The 22,571-nt window shown below is 40.3% G+C and overlaps 2 protein-coding genes across 7 annotated transcripts in view; one reads left to right on the top strand and one right to left on the bottom strand.

The window, feature by feature from the left end:
• The window catches only part of VPS13C (vacuolar protein sorting 13 homolog C), a 74,463-nt gene extending 71,533 nt beyond the window's left edge, over positions 1–2,930 (bottom strand). For all 5 annotated transcript variants that reach the window (XR_003962230.4, XM_030281852.4, XM_030281853.4 and 2 more), the window contains exons 1-3: positions 2,583–2,930; positions 1,233–1,276; positions 227–269 (exon numbers count right to left, since the gene is read on the bottom strand). Coding sequence is in view for 4 of the 5 variants with exons in the window: in XM_030281852.4 (XP_030137712.4) it covers positions 227–269; positions 1,233–1,276; positions 2,583–2,682 (187 nt within the window). In the remaining variant the exon portion in view is untranslated. The remainder of the gene's footprint in view (positions 1–226; positions 270–1,232; positions 1,277–2,582) is intronic.
• TLN2 (talin 2) overlaps positions 2,811–22,571 on the top strand; it is a 198,478-nt gene continuing 178,717 nt past the window's right edge. Inside the window, exons 1-5 of one of the 2 annotated variants that reach the window (XM_072933837.1) lie at positions 2,811–2,834; positions 4,280–4,363; positions 8,216–8,304; positions 8,767–8,812; positions 18,189–18,288. The gene's annotated coding sequence lies outside the window, so the exon portion shown is untranslated. The remainder of the gene's footprint in view (positions 2,835–4,279; positions 4,364–8,215; positions 8,305–8,766; positions 8,813–18,188; positions 18,289–22,571) is intronic. The other variant, XM_072933836.1, reaches the window with a different exon arrangement.

The raw sequence follows: 22,571 nt of genomic DNA, 5'->3' as shown, positions 1-22,571 counted from the left end.
CTCTGGGAAGAACCTCTCAGATGTGTTTTTCATATCAATCTGTAAAGTTACACACACAGGGTTTGCCAGACAACATCAATGGCAGTCATGCTGAATTTCTATGCCAGTTTCAATATTGAGTATAATTACACTTATAAAGCTTGATAAATGAAATTCAAGGGCAAGACTGACTTGTAGAATGTATTAAAATTTCCATTGCAATAGTTGTGCTGGAACTAAAACTTACCTATCTGACCGACTTTTACTCTAAAAGGTACATCCAGTTCACTCTGTAAATGACAAAAATAAAGTATTAAACAGAAGAAGTAGTAAAAATCAGATACATAAATTTGGATTATATTTGCAAAGCACTGTATTTACATACACAAAAGCTACTTCTGGAAAATCCTAGAAGGAAAACAAGACAGCAGCAGATAGGCAAACTAGAGTAAAAAAGAACTGGACCATATCATATTTCTTTGAGCCCTTCTTTTTCAAGCAAGTGTAGGCTACTTCCCTACAAGTGGTGTTTAATACTGACCTCCCTTTAATTACTTTTGCATGGAAATCTAACACATTGCAATTGTAAGGTTGTCAGAACCATCCCTTACTTTATGTTCTTGATTTGGTCTTGGCTCTGGTCAGTCACATACATGACTTTGCATTTTTCTACATCAGAACTGCTGGAATCTGAGTCAACCCCCATAAGAAGGAAAGGTGTGTACAAAGTAACACTTCTTTCCTTCCTTATCTACTAGACATGAAAACATTTGTAGCAATTGATTTGAAGTACAACAAAGCTATCAGGAATGGATGAAATAGACAAGCAAAGTATGAAACTTCAGAATAACAAAGAGAAGCCAGTGATAAGATCATATAAAGATCCAATGTGTTTCCAGTGCACAGAAGAGTAACACTTCTCTTTAGTGAAGTTGAAACCCACTAAATTTTGGAGCAAGATTCCCTCATACTATCCAAATTAAGGAACATGAAAATTAGCCAAGTAATTTGTTTTTTTCCAGAAAAGAGCAAGGGAACTTAATACAAGTTACTTCTGTTTTTCAACCACAGCTTTTCTTTCTCCGTTCCAGTAAAATAAGCAAAGTTAGAAGCAGTTAACCAAGAACTTACTTCCTATAACCAGTAAAAAAGAACTCAGTGTATCCTTCTGTGAGACTACAGTGAGCAACATTTCATTCTAAGTCTCAGTCTTTAGACCCATAAAACCAATATGAACTTATTAGCATACTTACTAATGCATTCTCCTTTATCTGCAAATTGTCAAGTGCCACATTACCTGTTTAGAAGGGAGAAGTACAGAAAAAATTACTTCAAGTATTACTTATGTTAGAAAAAGGAACACAACCACAATCCTACTTATGAATAAAACCTGAAAACCTTATTCCAGTTACAGAACAGCACAAGAAACATGTAATTTGTAAGAGCCACTAAATATGGGTTATAGAAAAAATTTCAGTTGGAAGAGATGATAAAAACATCACCAACTTAAATATCAACATGTTTCTACTCTATTAAATACACCCACAAGAATAGGAAGTCTTTCTTATTATTCACTTGGTGTGAATGACAACTGCAGTTCTATCAAGGTAGGGTAGACTTGGAAAATGGCATCTTGTTTTTCATGATTTCACATGAAAGAAAAATCATGAATCACAGCACAAAAACACATGCCTGTTTTCACAAACACATTAACTTTTCCTGACGCAGACAACGTAATAGGATTTCTAAATGAAACACTGGCACAGAATTATACCTGAGGAAAACCTATATACCTCTTAGTACTTTAATGTCAGATTCCTTAGAGCTATATTCCATTTCAAGCATAGGTATTAATATTGCTTAAATGCTAAAATACGTACAACCATGACGAGCGAAAATAAGGTGATGACCTACCTACGGAAGGCACCTAAACCAGCTAGCTTTCCTAGACAGTACTTCAGCTGCTTCTCTGCATGACTATAGCATAGCGAATGGAAGTGTTTTGATACATTCACCGAGAACAGCTACTCCACAAACCTGCACTCTCCGGCTGTTTAACACGTATTATTTACACCGATAACTGAAACACACGGCTCCCCAAGCACCCCATCAGCCGCACCGGCACTCGCGGCACTGCGCCATGAGCCCGCCCACAGATCCAACAGCACGATCGTGCTTCCACCCAGCACCCGAGACAAGGAATAGGAGAAATAACAGGGGGTTTATCGGTGTCGGCGGTCTCCTCCCTCGAAGCGCTCCGAGGCCAGCGCCATGCGCCTATGCCCCGGCCCCACAAACCGACGCGAGGGAGGGGTGCCAGGGACGCCGGGCACACAAGGACCGACGGTGCTCCAAGGGAGCGGGGACGTGTGCGGCCACACACCGACCGACCGCCCGCCCGCCTCGGAGGGCCGCGGCCCCGGAACTCGCCTCCTGCTCCCAGGGGCCCGCAAAGCCACTGCTCGCCCCTCAGAGGGGCCGGCGGTCCCACGGCCCGCGGACCCCTCACAGGGTAACCGCGGCCAGCCAGACCTGCTCCCCCTGCCCCCGGTAACTCCGGCGGCCCGGCGGACACGGAGCAGCAGAGGGAAGGGTCTCCTTACCCCCCCATATGCCCAGCTTGAGCTGAGACTTGTTCAGGTTCTCCACATAGTCGCCCAGGAAGCGGTTCAGCAGATCCGCCACCACAGATTCCAGCACCATGGCGTAGGCGGCCCCTCAGCCGCGGCCGCCGGCTGGGAGGGGAGCGAAGCGCAGGGGAGGGGGCGGCGAGCGCGGCGTGACCCAGCGCGGGCGCGCCCCCGGCAGTCAGCTGATGGGGCGGAGCGCAGCCCAGCGCCCGCCGGGGTGCGGAGGTGCGGGCTATGGGGGTCTCGGAGCGGCGGAACAGCGGCCGTGCCGGGCACGGACAGACCCCGGGCGGCAGTGCGGGATCCCGAGCCCGCCGCCGGCGCTCGGAGCCGCGGGGCCGAACGGGCGCGCGGAGCGGGGCGGGGTCGGCGCGGCGGCGCGTGGCGCCCCCTTGCGGCGCGGATCCGCGGCTGCAGCCGCCGCTCCCCCGGCGCTTCGCGGGGCGAAGTGAACGCGTGAGGGAGGAGCGGCTGCGGCACCGTCCTGTCACCGGCACCGCGCCCCGGCTGCTCACCCGCGGGCACCGTCCCGTCGCCGGCATCGCGCTTCGGCTCCTCAGCAGCCCCGGGGAGCCGTGCGGGTTGGACGGGAGGCTGGCAGGGGCGCGGGGAAGGCGCCGGCCCAGCCGCCCTGTTCCCCTCAGGCGGGTCTCGGCGCCGCCCGTTCGCCGTGTGGGGCCGCGGCGCCGCCTTTGGGCCCTGCCGCTGCTGATGCCGCCCCAGGGCGAGTTGTGCACCGCAGTTCACCTGGGATTGACGGAACCTGCGTGTGCTTACAGTGTCTTAGAAAACTATTTCTGATTTTAAAACTGTTAATTAAACTGTTTCAACAGTTAATTTAGCAGTTCAGGAAGCTCACAGAAGAGGTAAACACAAATGAGAAAAAAATCCCAAAGCCCAGATGTTTTAGAGGTGATAGGACCGCAGAGAAAGTAGGTAAGAGCATGCTACTCCATGTAGCAATGTCAGCCCTGGAACAAATTTTTTAATCTCTGGGGTGCTAATCTCAAACTGGTTCTGTAAAGTCATTCTGAACTCATAGGAGCTCAATTATTCATGGAAGTACAGCACTTGATAGCTCAAAATGGCACATTCAATCTAAAAACGTATTCCAGAGAGCAGAAAACAATATTAGCAATAGGAGTCACCCTCAAAAACATGAAAGTACATCAACACCACATAAATATGATCAAGGTGAGACAAATACTGCTTTAAACAGCTTTCAAACATATTGTGGAGCTTAGTGCAAGCCAGTTTTACAAAACCACAAAGCTGAAGGAAAATATTTAAGTTTGACAAAGGAAAGGTCCATCAGCAATTGTTACCACTCTGTTTCTGTTACAGCCTGTGTTTTAGGCTTGCAAGCTCCCTCTTGCTGCAGTTAAGGTAAATCCACAGAGCTTTGCTAGGAACACTTTTGACTTTATTTGAATTGTGGACACTCACCCTCATCAAAATGCATATATCAAATGCATTTTCAGTTTATCAAACCACAGTAAACCACAGAGTGCAGTTCAGAGCATGGAAGCAGCACAAAAGGTTTTATCACCTTTTCACAAAGTGTGAAGAGGCAAAGGGCATACAATATTATTAAATATATATACACATACCTACATATGTATATATGCCTACCTTTATGTTCAATTTTTTTGTTTAATTGTTTTGTACAGACTTGGCTTTTCCCATCATACAGAAGAAACAATGGAAGAAAACATGTCAGGAAATTGTGAATAAACCTGCTGCCATTCTATTAGGTAATGATTTTTCATTTGGGATTTTTAAAAATGAAGTTTTGAAATAATTTAATTTCTGTGTATACAAACCACAGCTGAATGACTAAAGCTTAAGCAAAAGTACTGGCTAATCGGGCAGTTTTATGTAAATTTAAGAGCAGTTGTGCAAATCAATGGTAGTAAGTTTTCTCTGTAAAAATTATACAATATAGCCAGGATCATATATCCATCTTCTACTTCACTTTTCATCATGCTCATCATTTCTGCACAGAAAAAAATACCCAAAGAAAATTTAATCACAACTATAAAGGGTTTTGAAAACCACAAAAAGTAGTTTTTATGTGGTTAAATAATATCCTGACTGATCAAGGTGTTGTTCTAAAGAACTTAAAGAGCTCCATGAATTCATAAAATCGTCTGGTTTGAGGAAATGGCCTCAAGTAGCCCCAGGAGAGGATTAAGTTGGATATTAGAAAAAATTTCTTCACCGAAAGGTTACCAAGCATTGGGATAGGCTGCTCAGGGAAGGAGTGGGGGTATTCAAAAGACCTGTGGATGTGGCTCTTAAGGATGTGGTTTAGTGGTGGCTTGGGCAGTGCAGAACAAAAGTTCTGCACCTTTAAGGATCTTAAAGGTCCTTTCCAACCTAAATAATTCTATGCTTTCCCAGAAAACGTAGGCATAAGATGTAGTGGATCAAAAATTGCTCCTGAAGGAGTGTGATTTAACCTGGAAAAGATCACCAGTCAGTACATTTGTGTCAGATATCACATTTCAGTAAATTCTACATAGATTTTTAAAAATAAAAGGAAAATGAAATGGAATTAAGAATGGAAAACCTGTGAGCAGTTTTATTAGATATTTTATCAATCATGTGTGTGGTTTAAATACTGCAATATTACTTGAAAATAAAGACACATATTGTTGTACCTCTATTACCAGCAATCCTTTGTTAATCTGCCTGAGCCTCCCTTGCAGATAGGACACCACTCAAACATTACATTAAAGCTGTTCTGTCTGTCGGTAGGTGCCTTTCCTTGTGTGTTCTCAATGAGAAAAGTAAACAGTCCAAAATGGGATGCAGAGGAAGGAAACAACCCCAAAACCCCCTCATCCACAAATTATATGATGTAACAATTCTGTATCTAGGAGTACAAATCCAGGACAAACAGAAGTATTTGCCCACCATTCATTGAATACACAAATAATGTTAATTCTCCCTGGGGAAAACCCCAGGCACTCTACCTTTTCCTAATGATTGGTTTGATAAATATGAATTAAATAATTATTTTTACTCAGGTGAAAGTCATCAAAAACATTGTTTAGTTGCTGTATAAAATATTATTTTATATTATTGTAGCACTCTGTTAAATATCTGGTGATTTGATGATTCTAGCACTGCACTAATTTACTAAAAAAATATAAATACAAGATTGTGACACTTCTGTTTGTAGGTATGCTATTTTATGTGGCAAGATTTGATCAAACTTCTTAGGGAAACCTTTACCAAAACTATGAAGCCTAAAAAAAGACAAGAAATCTGCACTAAAAGTATCAGTTAGAGCTCCAGTTTTATGAATAACTGCAACAACAAGTATTTGTTTAGAGTTGCCTATTACGCAATCCTGCATATGTAAACAAATAATAGCCACAGCAGTTCTAATCTGAGGTGAGTACATGGGTTGAAAGCTCAATAGCCAAGCTTTCATCTCCTGTTTTACTGCATTAATATTATAAAGTCTCAGCTCCTACCCTCTGACTGTTGGCAAGTGAACAGATGGCAAATTTTATCCACTGTACCTCACTAAACACAATGTATGCCTATTAGCAGTTGGGAAATCAGCCAGGTAATGTTGCATCAACTCTCATCACAAAGTCTACAGAGATAAGAGGTCTTCGTGGTGAGTTAGATCAGGTTGCCAAAAGCCAAAAGTGTTTGGACAACTTCAGAAAATCTCCAAAACCCAATTATGCCACAGCCTCTCTGAGCAGCCATTTCCTTGTCAACTCTGATTATGTTTCATTCCTTCCAGCTACTGAGGATTTCCCTTGTCACAATTTTGGATTGTTACAGTCTCAGAAGTAACTATATTATTAAAGCACATTTTTTTGGACCTAACAAATGGAAAATATCAATATTCATCTTCTTGCCAATTTGTCTTTTCTAAAGAAAAGTTTAGTATGCTCTACAAGTAGTAGTATTTGATACTGGGGTTAGTCTTATTTATCTTTTGATTTTAAAGTTTTATAATAACTTCATTTTGCACTGATTTTAATTTTTTTTTCTAAGTAATACACAGGAGATTTCATTGGTGCTGAATGCACTTGTAGACAGTAAGTGAAAACAAAGGTGCTTAAACAGTTATGTCAAATACTAGAATAAACACTCAAATTACATGGACTAGAGTAGCAAAATAGTTAAAACAACTGATACTACTTGGAACACTGCTAATAATTAAGACATTTCTTAGAAATTTTTGCAACACTTAATCTTATTAGCAGTAAGTAAACCCAGCAGTTTAAGATATAGTAAGATGTCTGATGCACTAAGAAGATGCCAACACAGCAATCTGCTTTCCCTTTTGCCTTGTAACAGCTGGAGAGTCTCAGTTCTCAGAGGAGAAGAACTGACATCTGCAAAAAGCTCTGATAGTGTTTCACTGTGTGTCCTTTCTGTGATCCAACAATAAAATATAAAAGACTTGCCATGCACAAATATGTAAGAACTAAATGATATGTAAATAGAAGCCTGTCTTATTCATAAAAATAACTTCAATCGTCTGCAGAAACCCCAGTTCTGTTTATCAGAATATTTTCAAACCAGGCATGTTGTCTAAATCCTAACACAATGATTATATTTTTTCTCCTATAAAAATGCCACATCTGTTTCTAAATAAATAAATAAATGTGCACCCATTATCCTCCAAGACAAACCCTGCATAAAATTATCCTCACTGGCTTCTATAAATACGTTTTCAGAGAAATCTAGATTTAAAAAATTGGAATTCTCACTGACCTTAGACCTTAAAAGACTAGACCCAAAGATCTTTACAGCTTTCATGTGATTAGAAAAAACAAGGACAGCAAAGTGTAAGCACCACATGGTATGAAATAATGCTGTATCCACAGATGATGACAGCTCCATGGCCAATCTGACTGTGACAGGTGGTTTTCAATAGAGTTTGAAGAATCATTTCCTTTATCTGCTGCACCTTATCAGCATCTGAAAGGTTTATCATAGAATCTGCATTTCTACATGAAATTTCTAGGCCAAGAGGCTTAGTTTATCTTATCAGTATTGATCACATGCATGTCATATCAGCTGAAGTTTGGAATCTAAATCACATTGCTGTATTTTATCCTGAGCCAGGGAATCTTCAAAAAACAGCTAAGTTCTATCATAAGAAGAATCTAACTTAATTTTTCATGAGGGTTTGTCTGACAGAAATTTTGAGAGTCATATCTTTTTGTTTCAGTGATATGCTGTGAAGATAAAAATGCCACTAGTTAGGTAGAAAATTAGTTGAAATAAAAATGTGCTTATTTTAATGAATATGCTGCCTTTAAAGTGAGGAACAAAGCAATAATAGTCTAGTCTGGACAAGACATTTATTTTAAATTATAGGTATAAATTCATTCATGGATAAGAACTTGAATTTATTCATTGTGAAAGCACACATAAATATCTGTTAATCCAAGCTACTGCCCTTCCTAGAAATTTCCATTTTTTGCACATGCACTTGGACATTGGAAGAGTCTTCCAGCAAAACCCACTAAATCATAATGATAGAATTATTGTTTTCTTAGCAACTTTTTAATGCAAATATGTTCTTTTCTTCTTTACCCTCTTGTACACTGGCTGGATGCTTTGAGGGGTGCAAAATCTGCTATTCAAAGCTGAACTTATGGAGGCTGCTACCCTCTCCAGACCCTGCAAGGCCACACTCCACACTCAAGAGAGGGTGAGTTGCTGGGTTTGGGGATACATCTTTCCACACAAATCTGCAAGATTGCAAAGACTGAGGGTTACTGTAATCTCTCATTACAGAAAAACATGGTCTTTATATTACCACTTAATTGTTGAAACTAATTCATATGAGGAACTAACTTTTAAATGGCATTTTTAAAGCTTAGATTCAGAGTTTATTGTATTTCAATTGAAGTACACTTACCATTCCAATTTTATTATTTTATATACATAATCTGGGTATTTATTAGATCAGGATTCTCACATAAGAAGTAGGTACATAGCCAAATGTAAGTAGCAAGTTTCCAGTTATTCCAGCTCAAGCCTGATTTTAAGACCAAAAGTCTGCCTCATATTTGACCTTCCAATCTTATCTGGAACTTTACTATTCTTTGGCTTTTTCTAACTTTTGGATACTTAAAGCTGTAGCCAAGAGTTGCAATTTTTTTCCGTGCAGGCAATGTGACACTGCAACACTGCCCCCACTCAAACAGGAGATTCATGTAAGTATTGATACTGCTCTAGTGAAATCCTGACTTCACTTCCATTGGAAACTTTAATAGTGATAGTTCATAAGATAGTTGTAGATGTCAAGTTTGACAATCAGATTGTGCTGAACCCATGTTTTTCAAGGCTGTAATACAACTGTGCCAAATCAGAAAGTGGCACTGGAGTGTCATGGTCACCTCAGCAGAAAAGCTCCTTGTTTGGTACAGCTCTCCTACAAATTAGTGCCGCTTCCTTTTTCCTTGCCCTTCACTTGATATTTTATGATTAAAAGGCTTTCCATAAAAACAGAAAGGAAGAAACGCCAAAGAATTGAGTTATTGGTAACATCCTACTCACGTTGATTTTTGACAGTTCTAGCTGTATCCCAATCTTTGTGACCTCATAGGTACAAAGTGGATTGTCCCCACAGCCTCTTTTATGCTGCTTAGGAAGCAGTAAAGGCAACCAGGCCCAGACTATATATTAACTACTTGTAGAAAATACTGGAAAACACAAACTCTTAATTTTCAAAATATTACACAGCCCTAAATGCCAACATTCAATAATGAAGCTATTTATAGATTAACCTGATTTCTGAAGCTTGCCTTTCTCATCAAACATTAATCCTCTACACATTCAGCATACGTGACTTGGAAAGGCTGAAGCCTATGGAGATGAATGGTATTTTAAGTTATTGTACCTATTGTAAGCTGTCAGTTGTCAGGAGAAAGCTATTTAATAATACCTAATAAAATAATAGCTTAACAACTACCTTTTACAGGTAATTGGGTTTTTTAGGTGGAAGGTTGTACTTGGCAGATGAAAAAGAAGTTAGGAGCCTCTGCTTACTCTGTTTCTCCATCTTTATTTTTGACAGCAGGAACCACATGTACTTTTTTCCTGGTGTTACTGTAACAAAGAAGTACTTTGTTAAATAAATATGTACCTGAATTAGGCACTCACGTGCTGTGCTGCAGTAGTCTGTGCAAATCAGATTATTGGAATGACAAATCTTTGGTTTATGCATTAAAATTGCAAAGTAGTAATCCTGAACTACAGACACACATCAAGTTGCCTGTTACCTTACACATTATACCAGATCCTAATCACATAAGGGGTTAACTGCATGGACACAGGGATCTATCTGAATTCCACTGCTAGATCAGAAACCACTCATGTTCATACCTTTCTTTATTTTAATCTCCATTTAAAAATCCTTTAAATACCAAACTAAATATTCTTGATCCAGCTGACACCTCTAAATAGTAGTCTCCATCACACCTTGTAGCCTGCCTGTCCATGCTGCACTTATTCAACTTATTCGCTTATGTAATACCAGATGCTGTCCTGGGTAGATATCCAGGTATATTGTCCCAGCTTAAAGCATTTCTCCTGCAGACAGTCTGTGTTATTTCAATTTTTATTTTCTCTCCTCTAAAATGCACAGGATAAGATCTACACAAGAGTTAAAATTAGTAAGAATAGGTCAGTCCTCCTTTAAAAACCAAGGACTGCCAAACATGGAAGATATCTCCTGATCCTCTGGAAGAAGCTGAAGTCAGCATGGAGATGCACAGCATCCAAGCAAAATTCAGCTTGAAAGCTGGCAAACTCTCTGGTGAGACAGTGTTCTCTATGAGGATCAATGCAGTTCAGCACACCTAAGGATACTATTGCCCACAAAACACACAATCAATGTAGTTTGTGTTCACTTCATGAGAACAGCAAGCACAACAGACACTTGCCATTACAGCAACCAGCAGACCAGATTCTGAATTCAGCATTTTAGTATAGCAGCACAAGAATAACATGGGAACTATGACTGTGTTGTTGAAGTTGTCTGGTCTGCAGTGACATTTCTTCCCTGTAGAGGCTCTGGGACCTGTGAAACTGATAGCTGCTCTTGGAAAATTCCAGGGAATAAAACTGGGAGCATGAGATTTCTGTGTACAAAGTACAGAGCTGGTCAGTATAAGTGCCTTTGGTGAGCTGAATTTTGCTGGCATCCTGCTTCTGACACTTGTCACTAGCATGAAAGTGGCCCACCCCCAGTCTCTGTCAGAGTTTGGAACGATCCTTCCACTGCTCTAAGCTACATTGAAACACTCTGTGTATACTTCTGCCATTAAAACAGTCAAATCTGAAGATGACACTGCTTCTCTTGAGACAAAAAAAAAATATTTGGAGGCAGTGTAATAATAATGATTTCCATGACACAATGTTTGGCCAATAATCACATCGAATTTTATTGACTTTGAGAATGCACAGTTTTGAGAAAAGCAGCTTTAAATTATAAGAGTCCCCAAGAAGTAAATAAAAATGTTCTTTGACACATAAGCATTTAAGGTATAGTCACTGAAGTGTCCTGTCACCCACACCCTTGAACTCAACTGACATTTGTCAACATAGGGATCATCTGAGAGAATCACCATTGCCTGATTTCCCATTTCATTTTAACAAGGCGATCTGCAGGAACAGATGTATTTCTTGCCTAATGCCCTCAGTCAGCTGCTTTTACTACTGAGGTAAAAGTTATGCAGGAAGGAAAACACTGAGCAGATGGGGGTGTTTACAAGGGAGTTAAACTGTGTGCAGAAGCACCACTGTTTCTGGGAATCAGTGTAGACAGGAAAGGATAAAAGCATCTCATAATTAATTAAGGCATCAGTCAGTTCAATCATGTAGGACTTTTTCAGGCTGTGATTGGAAAAAAAGGGTTTTTCCAATTTTTCCATAGTTAATGCTAATAAGCTGTATAGAAATAAATTTTTTCACTTAAAAATATTTTCTATAACACTAGCTTTTACTGAATATGTCAGAAGCACTAAGAATATTTAACCATAGAATTTACACTGATGGACTCAGTATTGATTATGTGGAAGGGTAAAGACTTGATTAAGGGTCCAAATGTGTCTCGCTGTGGTTTGTTGGAGTTGGGTGGTGGGAGGAAGAATGTTTTGGAAGGTTTTCATTTTGAATTTTGTGTGGGGTTTTTTTCTTTCTTTTTTTCTTTTATAGTAGTAGTAGTAGTAGTAGTAGTAGTAGTAGTAGTAGTAGTAGTAGTAGTGGAATAAAGTTTTTCCTTTGTTATTAAGTTTGGCCTGCTTTGCTCTGTTCTCGATCGCATTTCACAGCATTCAATTGATAGGTTGCATTTTCATGGGGGGCACTGGCATTGTGCCAGTGTCAAACCATGACAACTAGCATGGTCAGAGGACAGGTGAACATATTGTACAGGAGAATAATAAAAGAGCTTCTCTAGCAAACTGAAGAATGATAGGGATACAGCTCAGTTCTAATGGCTTCCTTTGTGGGGGGAAGTTAATTCTAAAACCAGAGCTTATGCTTTTCTCAATTTTTATTATTTGGATCAGATTTTTTTTTTTTTATGTCTCTTTACTTTAACAAGGCTCCCATTCCTGTTTAGCCATACCACTTTCTTTGTGATTTAGTCTTTTTGAAAACACATTGGATGGGGGTGCATACATCTAAGTCTTTGATTAGAGTTCTCTAAATCCTCTCTGCAGAGCTTGTTTTAAATCTCCTTCCAGAAGCCTCTTTATATGTCTTCTTTAATGTATTACTGGAGTAAATAATGTTTTTCCTCCTCCAGGGTTGGTATTTGAGTACATGATGGTCTCTACTGCAAATCACAACTATTCATCCACTACTATGTATCTTGCATACTGGTTTAGGAGTATGTCAGGACTGATTTCTTATGCTGTGGGTATCTGGCTACTTGATGAACCAAGCAATTACCCTGCCTTGTGTCCCAGCACAGCATTTACTCAATATGTCCAGGCAGCTTGAGTTTCTCAGTCTCACATCTGTTATAATTTCATCATCACCATTGGGGTTTTATGATAGATAATTTTACTTCAACTGCTCTCACTTCAAGCACAGCATTTCAATTCATAAAATTTCAGTGCTGTCATATACTTAGCAAAGAAAATAAAATTAAAAAAAATAAATTACATGCATAAAAAAAAGAAAAAAAAATCCACAAGAGTTATCAATTTTTATGACATAATAGTAGAGTTTGAAATATATGGCATAGACTTCTTGCATGCTCATCAATCCTTAACAGGCTTGTAACATCCTCTGGTTCCCTTTTCTTCACTGTGAGCTCAGATTTGTCCCTAAACTGCAGTGCTTAGCCATGAAAATTTTCTGTTCTCTCCTCCATCAGTAATGCTGGATGAGCACTTTCCTGGAAGATACTTATGCATAACTTTTTTTCTAAGGCAAGTAGGAACTGTGTGGTGCCAGGGTGATTCTTTTAGATCCTGATAAATAGGGCTGTGTCAGTATTAGACAATTGAGGGAATTAATTATTTTCTTCAAGAATGCATGCTCCAAAATGGTTTCCATGCAGTTTTACCTAATCCAAGCAATGGGCTCTTAGCTCTATACCAGCACAGAGTGGAGGGGAGGGGTGTGTGCCAGATTTCCCAGACCAACCACCCTGCTCAGCACACAGCCACAGATTGTAGAGATCATGGCAGCACCTCCTCTGTTACCCTCCTCCTTTTGTCTCAGCCCTCTGTAACCTGAGGCTCTGTTTTGAAGTACAGCAGCATAATCCCCACTCAGGCTTCCGAGAAAACCACCAAATTGTGAGCAAGAGCTGTGTGTCAGCTGGGGCTGGACAAAATGAGAAAGAGAACTTTACAGACAGAGGCAAGATTGTTGAGATGAAGAATGTCACTTCCTGGAAAGGCATAAAGACCTAAATCAAAAACAGGGATTGAAGGAAGGCAACTCAACAGCTCTGAGGGTGAGCTGAGCTGGTACCAGGGAACAAGAGAACACTGTTTTCCCCTGTTGCTGTCAGGTCCCTGCCAGCTCTCCTTAGCCTGGGAACTTGTCAGTCTCAACTATCTGAATAAGGCAACAAATAATTGCTTTGTAGCTTAAAGATGTATGTATCCTGCTTGCACCACCTCTTTCTACACAATCAGTTGCCAAAGGCAAAGGACAGAGAAGAACAAGGACACCTCCACTATGCCACAGCTGCCAGCATGGCCAGGATGCCTCACAAGATGTCACCCTGAATGATGGCTCATACTCTGCATACAAGCAAGGAAAAAACCTGTTGGTGCTTTGATACATGCAGACAGACTGCCACTAGATGGAAAAGGCAAAATCTGTTCACTTGCAGCAAATGCTGGGAGTGGGGGGAGACCAAACCACAAAATTAATAGAAACCACAAAATAAACATCTGATCATCATTCACACCTACTTTTATCTGATATCAAGCTTTATGGCCTACCAATTTATCAGAACCACTGCCAAAAATGCCTCCATTCTTCATAGCTGGTGGCGCAGAACATGGAAGCACAGACCAGGAATCCTACTGATGCTCAGCAGACACAAGGTTACAATGAGAGCTGCTGTTTTCAAGTGTGATACAACTTTTCAAAGAGGACCACACTAATTTTCCTGCTTGATCTGTAAAGATCCTTATTTACCTGCGTGACTGTGGAAAGTTTGTTGCACTTATCCACAAGCCAAAGGGAAGTAGATATTAGTCTTTAATGTCAGAATCTGAATGTCTGCCTAAACAAACACAAACTATAATCTCTCAGTAGATTAGTTTTCCTGGGACTGAAGGAAATGCCAATAAACTTAAAAACAGGAAGCTGAAAATAAGGCAGCAGCAAAATGATATCATTTGTTTAGTAGGGAGGAAAATTCAAGAAATGTGGTGGCCATCAGGTGGCAATTTTTCCTTTAATTTGTTCCATAATTTGGATTTGAGAAATTCTCCAATGAATGCATGTAACTTGCAGGCATTCATTGCTAACCAACAGCATTCATCAGATTTCCTCTCAATCAAAGTGACTCCATGGGCTGCCTTCCCCCATCATCCCCTGCCCTTTGACCAACAATTTCTCACTCCCAATATCCTTCAGAAATAACTTGGGAAGCTTCTGCTCCAGCAAAGATCTGGCTTTTTCCTGTGATGGTAGCAATTGTTAATGTTATATTTTTGAAATATTCAGCTTTCAGAAAACACACATTAAAGAGTAAATTCTACTAACCTGGGATATTTTATCCTCAAACCCAAAAAACTGGTTCTGCTGCTTGAGAAACTTCTGCTATTGTTGATTTTCTTACCTTGACCAGTGCAGCTATACTCTTTCCCAAATCTCCATTGCTTTACCTCCTCTGCTAGTTTGATTCTCTTCCCTCTTTTGTCTTCTCAGAGCCCCAGTTCTTTGAGCTGTTTTTCTGCTGAGTCCTTGGCCAGCTGGGCTGGTCCCCCCAGCCACCACTGTCTTCCCAGAGTCATTACCCACTCCTGCAGAGGGCTGCCATGTCCTGCCAGCTCCCTGAGGTGACCCCTCCTCTTGGTCTTCACTCCTCCTTCTTATCATACATCCATTAGGTTCTAGCACAGGGTCAACATAAGCACAAAAAGCCACAAGCTCTGTGCTGGGCCCAGAGCAGCTTTGATGGGCAAAGTCTGACTCTGTTTGCATGCATGGGCCAAACAGCATTAATTACTCTTCAGAGTTCATGTACACACAGCTTGACCAGAAACAAGAAAAATTAATAATTTTTCCACTAAAACACAGTCTGAAGTTAACATCCAGGCTAGAAAACATGAGACCAAAAGCTTGTGATTTTACAAAGTTAGCAATGACTGAAATCCAGCTCAAATGACAAGAAATATCAAGCAACCTAAATAACCAGCTTTATGATCTACAATTGTAATCAGCTTCCTAATGTTTCTAGTACCTCTTCATTGCCTGTACTTCTCTGGAGTCATTTTTCAAGAAAAATTATAAAAATAATCTGTTTTCGTAAGTTATTTTTACACAGCTGTTTAGAGCATGATACATTCACTTGGCGAAAGGATGTTAAGTCAGCTTCACAAATATTTAATCAAGCTCCAGCACAACTTTGCTCCTTTCTATAAAGGCAAATATCTGTGCCTCGTGGTTACTGTAGTTACATCTTACTGGAGAAGCATCCAGGCTGTTCTCCCTTTGGGTTTGAGACTTCCTTCCTAGATCTGTGGTTAGCTAAAACACTAACTATAGCTTTCTAGAGAGAAAATCTACTATTGCCAGGATATTTCACTGGCTTTGTGAAAGAGTGTATATGATTTTTTAGGAGTGTAAAATTAAGTGTTGTTTGGTAAAGTCAGATTTTTTTATTATCAGAGAGTGCTGAAATAATAATTCTGTACAGTTCATTACTATTATATTTACTGAAATTAAATGTTAGACTTATGTAATGAGATACATAGCTATTCTTCATGAGGTGTAAATTTTGTTAAAGCTAGTAAAAAACAAATCAGAAGTGATTTAAGCACTGCATGTTGTTCCTCAGAGAGCTTTCATGTTGTTCCTCAGATAGCCTTTCCCAGAAATACAGTGTTGGGTTTTTTTGGTGGTTTTTTTTTGTTTGTTTGTTTTTTGGGTTTTTTTTTTTTAATTCCAGCAGTGAATTCCACTCAAAGAATGGTAATTATTTGTGGTTTAGATTGCATGTATCAATGTTCAGACTTAAGTAGATGGTTGGCTATGGCTGTCTGGGTATTTGCAAGAGTGTGACTGCAAACGAGCTCTCTGCTCCAACAGATGGTGGAGTTCCAGCATGGAGGCTGTTTCACTGCAGGGCAGTGTCAGCCCTGCTACACTGAACATGTGCCAGACTTGGAAATAGAAGGGACCTTGTTCTGCTTCAACCTCAGCCTTGTCCAGCATCATGCAGTGACACTTGGAGATCTTTCAAGAATGTGTGTCACAGGCCCTGCGAGAGCAGATAGGAAAAATAGCAGAACTACTGTACAGCTCTGTGCTGTATGAAAGCTGCTTCCATGCACATTTACAAAGTTGCTACTGAATAATGAAAGGACATTTGAAAACATCTCTTTCTAAAGACATGTATGAAATCTATGTTTTCCCTGTACTACATGGAAGTGAGCAATATACTAGAGGAAGTAGTAAAGATGGAATTTGCTTTAGGAGAGTACCAAGGAAGGAGGGAAAGGCAAGCAGTATCTAATAGACATGACATGCTTGTTATACTATTCCTGTTACTCTAATTCACTAAACCTAGCTACACCCATTCTCTTGTGTCACTTTAGAAGTCACAGTAAACAGCTCCTAAATGGATCACTAGGGGCTGGATGCCCTCTTTGCTGAGTTGCAGCCATACAAACCCAGCTTCAGGGCCAACACATTACCTGCTGCAGACAGGTGTTTGGAAATTACTGAGATAGGCAAGTAAATTACTGATGAGTTAATAGAGGAAAAAGTGATAAAAATAGCATAGAATCCCTCAGGCTGCAAAACACACCAGATGATAAAATAGACTTGTCAAATTATTGGTGACAAAAGACAGTGAGTAGGGAACAATTGTTCGGTGTTTCTTCCAATGAAAGATCTGCAGATTGTCAAAGGAAGATAATAGCTAACTGAAAAGAAGGGAAGACATTTTTTCACATAGTGCAAAGCTAAAGTATGAAGCATTTTGCTGCAGGAATTAATGTTTACATAAATTCCAAAGACTCTGCAAAAAATTCTTAGAGGAGAAACCTGTCTGGCATTTTTAAACACATCAAAATGGACTGTGTATCAGAAAGCCCCAAAGCAGCCTCAGCTTTGTAGTCTGGGCTGTGTCACCAGAGCTGCTGTCACACTATTCTGTCAGTCACTATTGCAATATCCTGCCTCAACACAACACTGCATTTCAAGAGCTCTGGGTTTCACCACGTGTGTGGCCTTTTGTATCTTCTGTCATTTGCCTGCAGGACCATAAACCTGACAGCAGCATTTGTGGGCAGTACAGGACGGCACCACCATGGACTTGAGCTCCTTGTATGGGGAGTTCACTTGCCTGTGGTTTGAGCTCACTGCATCTGTAGAGAGAGAAAGTTGCTTCCTACTGCTGTGTTAATTCTAGCAATTTGGTCAAACATGGACTTTCACCATTGAAATGTAACAGCATGAATATGTAAATAATAAATCTCCGTCAAAAAGTAATTTAGGAAGACTCCAGGTACCTTATCTCTCCTCTTCAGTTGCATCGTGACTTATCCCAGTTGACATTTCAGTGAGGCTGTAGTAGCAGATCCAAATTTGAACATCCGTAGGGAGAAGATGCAATACAGCAGCTTTGATGTCAATAGAATGTCAGTCTGTGTCGACTTTGTTCAGATTGAACTTAATTGCAGGAACTGCATTAATAGTCAACATAAGCCATCTGTTTAAACGTGTGTTTTGAAAAGAACTGCCATGTACAATAAACATGCTCAACTGTAATGACTCACATATCTGTTCACGTGAAATGGGGATTTGGCAATTTCCCTAACAAAAACATTCAATTACAGGTTAAAAGTATTTGTATATTAAGTTAACTTGTTTTCATGGCAGGTCCAGTGATCTGACTGTTTTGAGGCAGTCTGGGAGGTATGTTCACTGCTGAGCTGATGAACCAAACTGTTTGGCCAGCCTTGTCTCACGAACCTGTTTGGTAAGTCAAAGTTGCACCAAGTAACATCAGCAGCTCATGGCACTAAGTGGCTGACAGGCACATAGTTACAGTTGCAAAGTGTTCTTCAAAACATTTGTCCAGGTGCACTTGGAGGCTGAGTACTGTGTCCCAGGTGTGGAGCAACTGTTAAGTCCAAAACAAGCCAAGTAAGCCTCATGGCACTGGCAGACTGGCTGAGTGCTATCTGTAGCCACCATGGGCTCATGAAAGGGATAAGCATTCACCTTGATTATACATTATACTGAGCCCTGATCATGCATGGAGGGAAACTTACCCTCTCCTTTGCAGGCCAAAGCTGCTTCAAGCAGCTGAAACACCTGAGCAATTATGTGACATCACCTGAGCAATCAGAAATATGCAACCTCCCATTTTATCTGTCAGACTGACTAGGAAGAGCAGACTTTCAGCCTTTTGTTCTTTCTTAAAAGTAATGTGCACTTACAGAAGTGAAACAACCTGCATTAGCTATTACTTGTGGTGTCAGTTCTAAGTAAGCTTTGTTAAATTAATCATTGAAATGCACTGGTACCTGGACTTATTCAGCAGCAGCATAAATTATGAATCTGCTTTCATACACACTGAGCAGGGACATAGAGTCTGGCTGTGTGCTTCCCTCTCACGTGTACAGAGTAGAATCCCGTCACATTATTGGCACACTTAGGGTGCCTGTATACAGAAACTCAGAAACTGGAAGGGGTGGGGAAATAGGAGGGAGGAAAAACCCCATGTGGTCAAGGCACGTCATGAATTAGCAAGTCCAAAATCTTTCCTCATCTGGACAGTTAGCTTGACATCACCATGTCCTTGCTTTTTTGTTTTGTTTTCACCTCTAGAATAATTTTAAATTACTGGGAGCTATAAATAGTCTCTTATTTCCTAAATTATTCTATTGCACAAATTGCTTGTTACAATGAGGTGCAATGCTTCATCAGATTAGGAGGTTGATAATTGTATTTTATGATGTACTTTAATATCACCTGTTTCCTCATTAAATGTTTTCTGCTTCATACACCTGAACAAGTCCTGCTCTGTCAATGGATTTTCTTAATGTTTATATTTCAGTGACATTTAAGCGGACATGGTGTAGAAGAAACCTGTAGAACTAGACTTCTGTGTGGTGTACTGGATTGCTCCTTTCCCCTTACATCCGATTATGTCTCCTTTTGTAGTTAGCAGAAAATCTGGCAGCACAGCCTGTGTTAGTTTAACCACGTGTATATGGCTAACAGGTCTCCTCTCACCTACCACTACTCAATGTGTAAGAGCACCACAAGCAAGCCAAGCTGGGCTGTGATGCCAGCTCTTTCCAAATCAGAGAACTTGTTACCCACATTTTCAAAATCAGTCACCAGGGCTGTGTGAGACATGCAGGTGACAATTCAGTAGCTTTGCAGAACCCAAAATGCTCATGTCATTAAATATGAATTAAAGTGGCAGCGATCCCCAGCTTTTCTTATGATGTATCCACTAAAAAATTGTGTTTTTCTGATTAGCTGATTTATAAAATTGTCAGTAGTGTTTTACATGGGAATATTTCATGTTTTGTTTCAGGGTTCAGGCCTCCCTTCAATACACCCACATTTCTGTTGTTACTGTTATTATACCTACATTTTTTTAGGGATATCTATGGCACATAAGTGCTACTTTCATTTTTTCTTATTCCTCATAATCTGTACAACATAACAGGTAACAATAGCATAATTTTCAGGTTACTTAGCTGGATTTATCCTCCAAAGTCTAGATGCACAGAAGTCAGTTTGAGACTACTCTGGTTTTCTCCAGATAGACACATCTGAGGTGGCCACCCATTCACATAATTGTCACACAACAAAATAAGGATAAACAGGAGGGCACAGTGAGGCAGATGGAGAAGGCTGCACAGTGTCAGAGGGACCAATGGAAAGCAGAAAGGGGTAAAGTTCCCCTCCCATCATACCCAGAAATATAGTTCTTACTGCCACAGCTGCTACCACTGACTCAGTCCTGCCTTCTTTTATTTGATGTTGCATAGGCGGTAGCTATAGGCCTGGTATATTCAAGGCCATGGTAAAAAGAATTTGCTCTTCTGATGTATTCTGGGCAAAAGCTTCTTTTCAGACATTGCTGTATCTCATGTATGATAATACATATTTATCTAGCATATTATTTTGCAATGAGGGTTCAGGGTCACTCGTCAGAAAAACATTGAACAACTTCTGTCTTCACTTTTAAACTGCTGTCAGTCTGGTTGATGCATTTGGAATTACATACGGCAAATCCTTCCACCCTTTCACTTGACACACTTTGGTCCCGCAGCCTGTGCAGTCAAAAATCTTGTTAATTTAGGTGCAATGAGCAGAGAAATGGATCATCACTGAATCCCAGTGTTCTGCACTGGTAATCTATTGAAGAAGCAAGACTTCAGCCTTGCCAAATTATTTTTGTCAATATACTTTTCAGGTTTTAAGTCTTGCTTAGTTTTGTAACACTTGTGTTTTATACTGATGACAGGGCATCTCACATAGGTATTTTAACTTGGCACTTATGACATTCTGAGATTCCCTTTGCATGTAATGTAAGCAGGGTCAGACCACAGATATTTGTAATACTTTTGAAAAAAGCCAAGATAAGTGAGACATATTATTACATTTCTGGTATTAGCAAAACATATAAGCAATGCACAGAAAAGTCATCTTCTCTGTTTGGAAGGTGAAACTGAGTAAAAGGAACAATGGTAGTGTGATTTGAGGAAGCAAAGATGGAGCCAAATTCTTCTCAGTGCAACCAGAACAAGAGGAAATGGGTGCAGATGAAATATGGGAAATTCCATTCACACAAAAGATGACACAGGAGAAGGAAGAGGAGAAAAATGCCACTTTTTTACTCTGGGGGTTGGGAAGCACTAAGAGAAGTTGCCCAGAGAGGATGTAGGATATCTCCATCCTTTGAAGATATTCAAAATCCAACTGGACATGATCCTGGGCAGACTGCTCTAGCTGACCTTGCTGTCAGCAGGGGCCTGGACTCAGGGATCTCTGGCTCCCTGCCAGCATCCACTATGCCGGGATTCTGAAGTTGACAGAAAGTCATGGGTGAAAGCCATAACAAGGACTATTTTTCTTTAGGGAAAAAAGTTCTTATCAAGCAAAAGGGAAATGTGAGTGGTACTCAATCCTCAAATAGTATTTCTTTACAACACAAGCACTGAGTGGAAATATAAATAAATGGAGCAGATTAGTTCCATACTGGCAGACCTGCCCTGCATTTTGGCTTTGACTTTATCAGTTTTTTTCTCCATTAACTTCCCTGAGATCATGCTGCATTTTGACCTTTTAAAAAGTCCCACAGAGTAAATCTCCCTTTGTTTTTGTTCATATTTGTGCAATTCTTAAGTGTTCTGCTCATCTCCTGTGCCCATGTAGTAACTTCCAAGGGTTGTCAGTTGGATATGTCTGTTGTCCCATAACTTCCACCCAGTCCCATTCCTGAAGCAACCTTAACTCATTCATTCCTAGAAAGATATCCTCAAAACAGATGGTGAAAAAAAGTCACATGCTTTTTTAAAACAATACAGATATATTCCAGCTGGTTCCCATACCTCTTTGTCTACATTTGCTAGATGTGTCTGTTCCTTTCCAATAGATCTAGTTAAGACAAGTCATAGGAAACACACTACTGAATTAGATTTGTGCTCAGGATTTATGCAGACTTGGAAAATGTTCAGTGTTCCCAGTGGGTTAAGAATAGTTCTCAGTTTCACCAGCGTTTTCATACTAATGGTCTTGTTTCAGATTCCTCTGGATTATACCAGAGGAAATAGCCCAGCAAAATTTCTGCTAAAATAACCACCTGGGTTAATAAGCAACAAAGCTGTGGGATAGGTTTTGTAACTTTTCCAAACTTTCTATAAGTCAGAACTTTTACCTTAAAAATGCAAAAATATTTCTCTGATGCACTGCAACCTCTGTCAGGGCAAAGGGTTTATCACCCATCTGAGAAAGGTGAGATTTACCTTTACAGAATCCCACTTGACAATGCCTTTGCTCCCAACCCAGCCATCCTCCATCACTGGTAGAGTACATGTGGCAGACAAACAACACTTAGGGCTCTACACGAATTGTCTTATCCATTAGAAATCATCTGTGGAGGTTTGACTCTCCTTCCCCCACAGACCAGCCGATTCTACACTGAACAGCTGAATTACTGTCTCAAATCAGCTTTGACAGCAGCTAATTAGGGGTGTGAAAGTCAGCATTTACCATTACAGTCACTTTTTCACCATT

Source organism: Taeniopygia guttata, chromosome 10 (genome assembly GCF_048771995.1).
Source record: "Taeniopygia guttata chromosome 10, bTaeGut7.mat, whole genome shotgun sequence".
NCBI classification, from domain to species: Eukaryota; Metazoa; Chordata; class Aves; order Passeriformes; family Estrildidae; genus Taeniopygia; species Taeniopygia guttata.
This window is presented reverse-complemented; position numbering and strand designations above follow the sequence as displayed.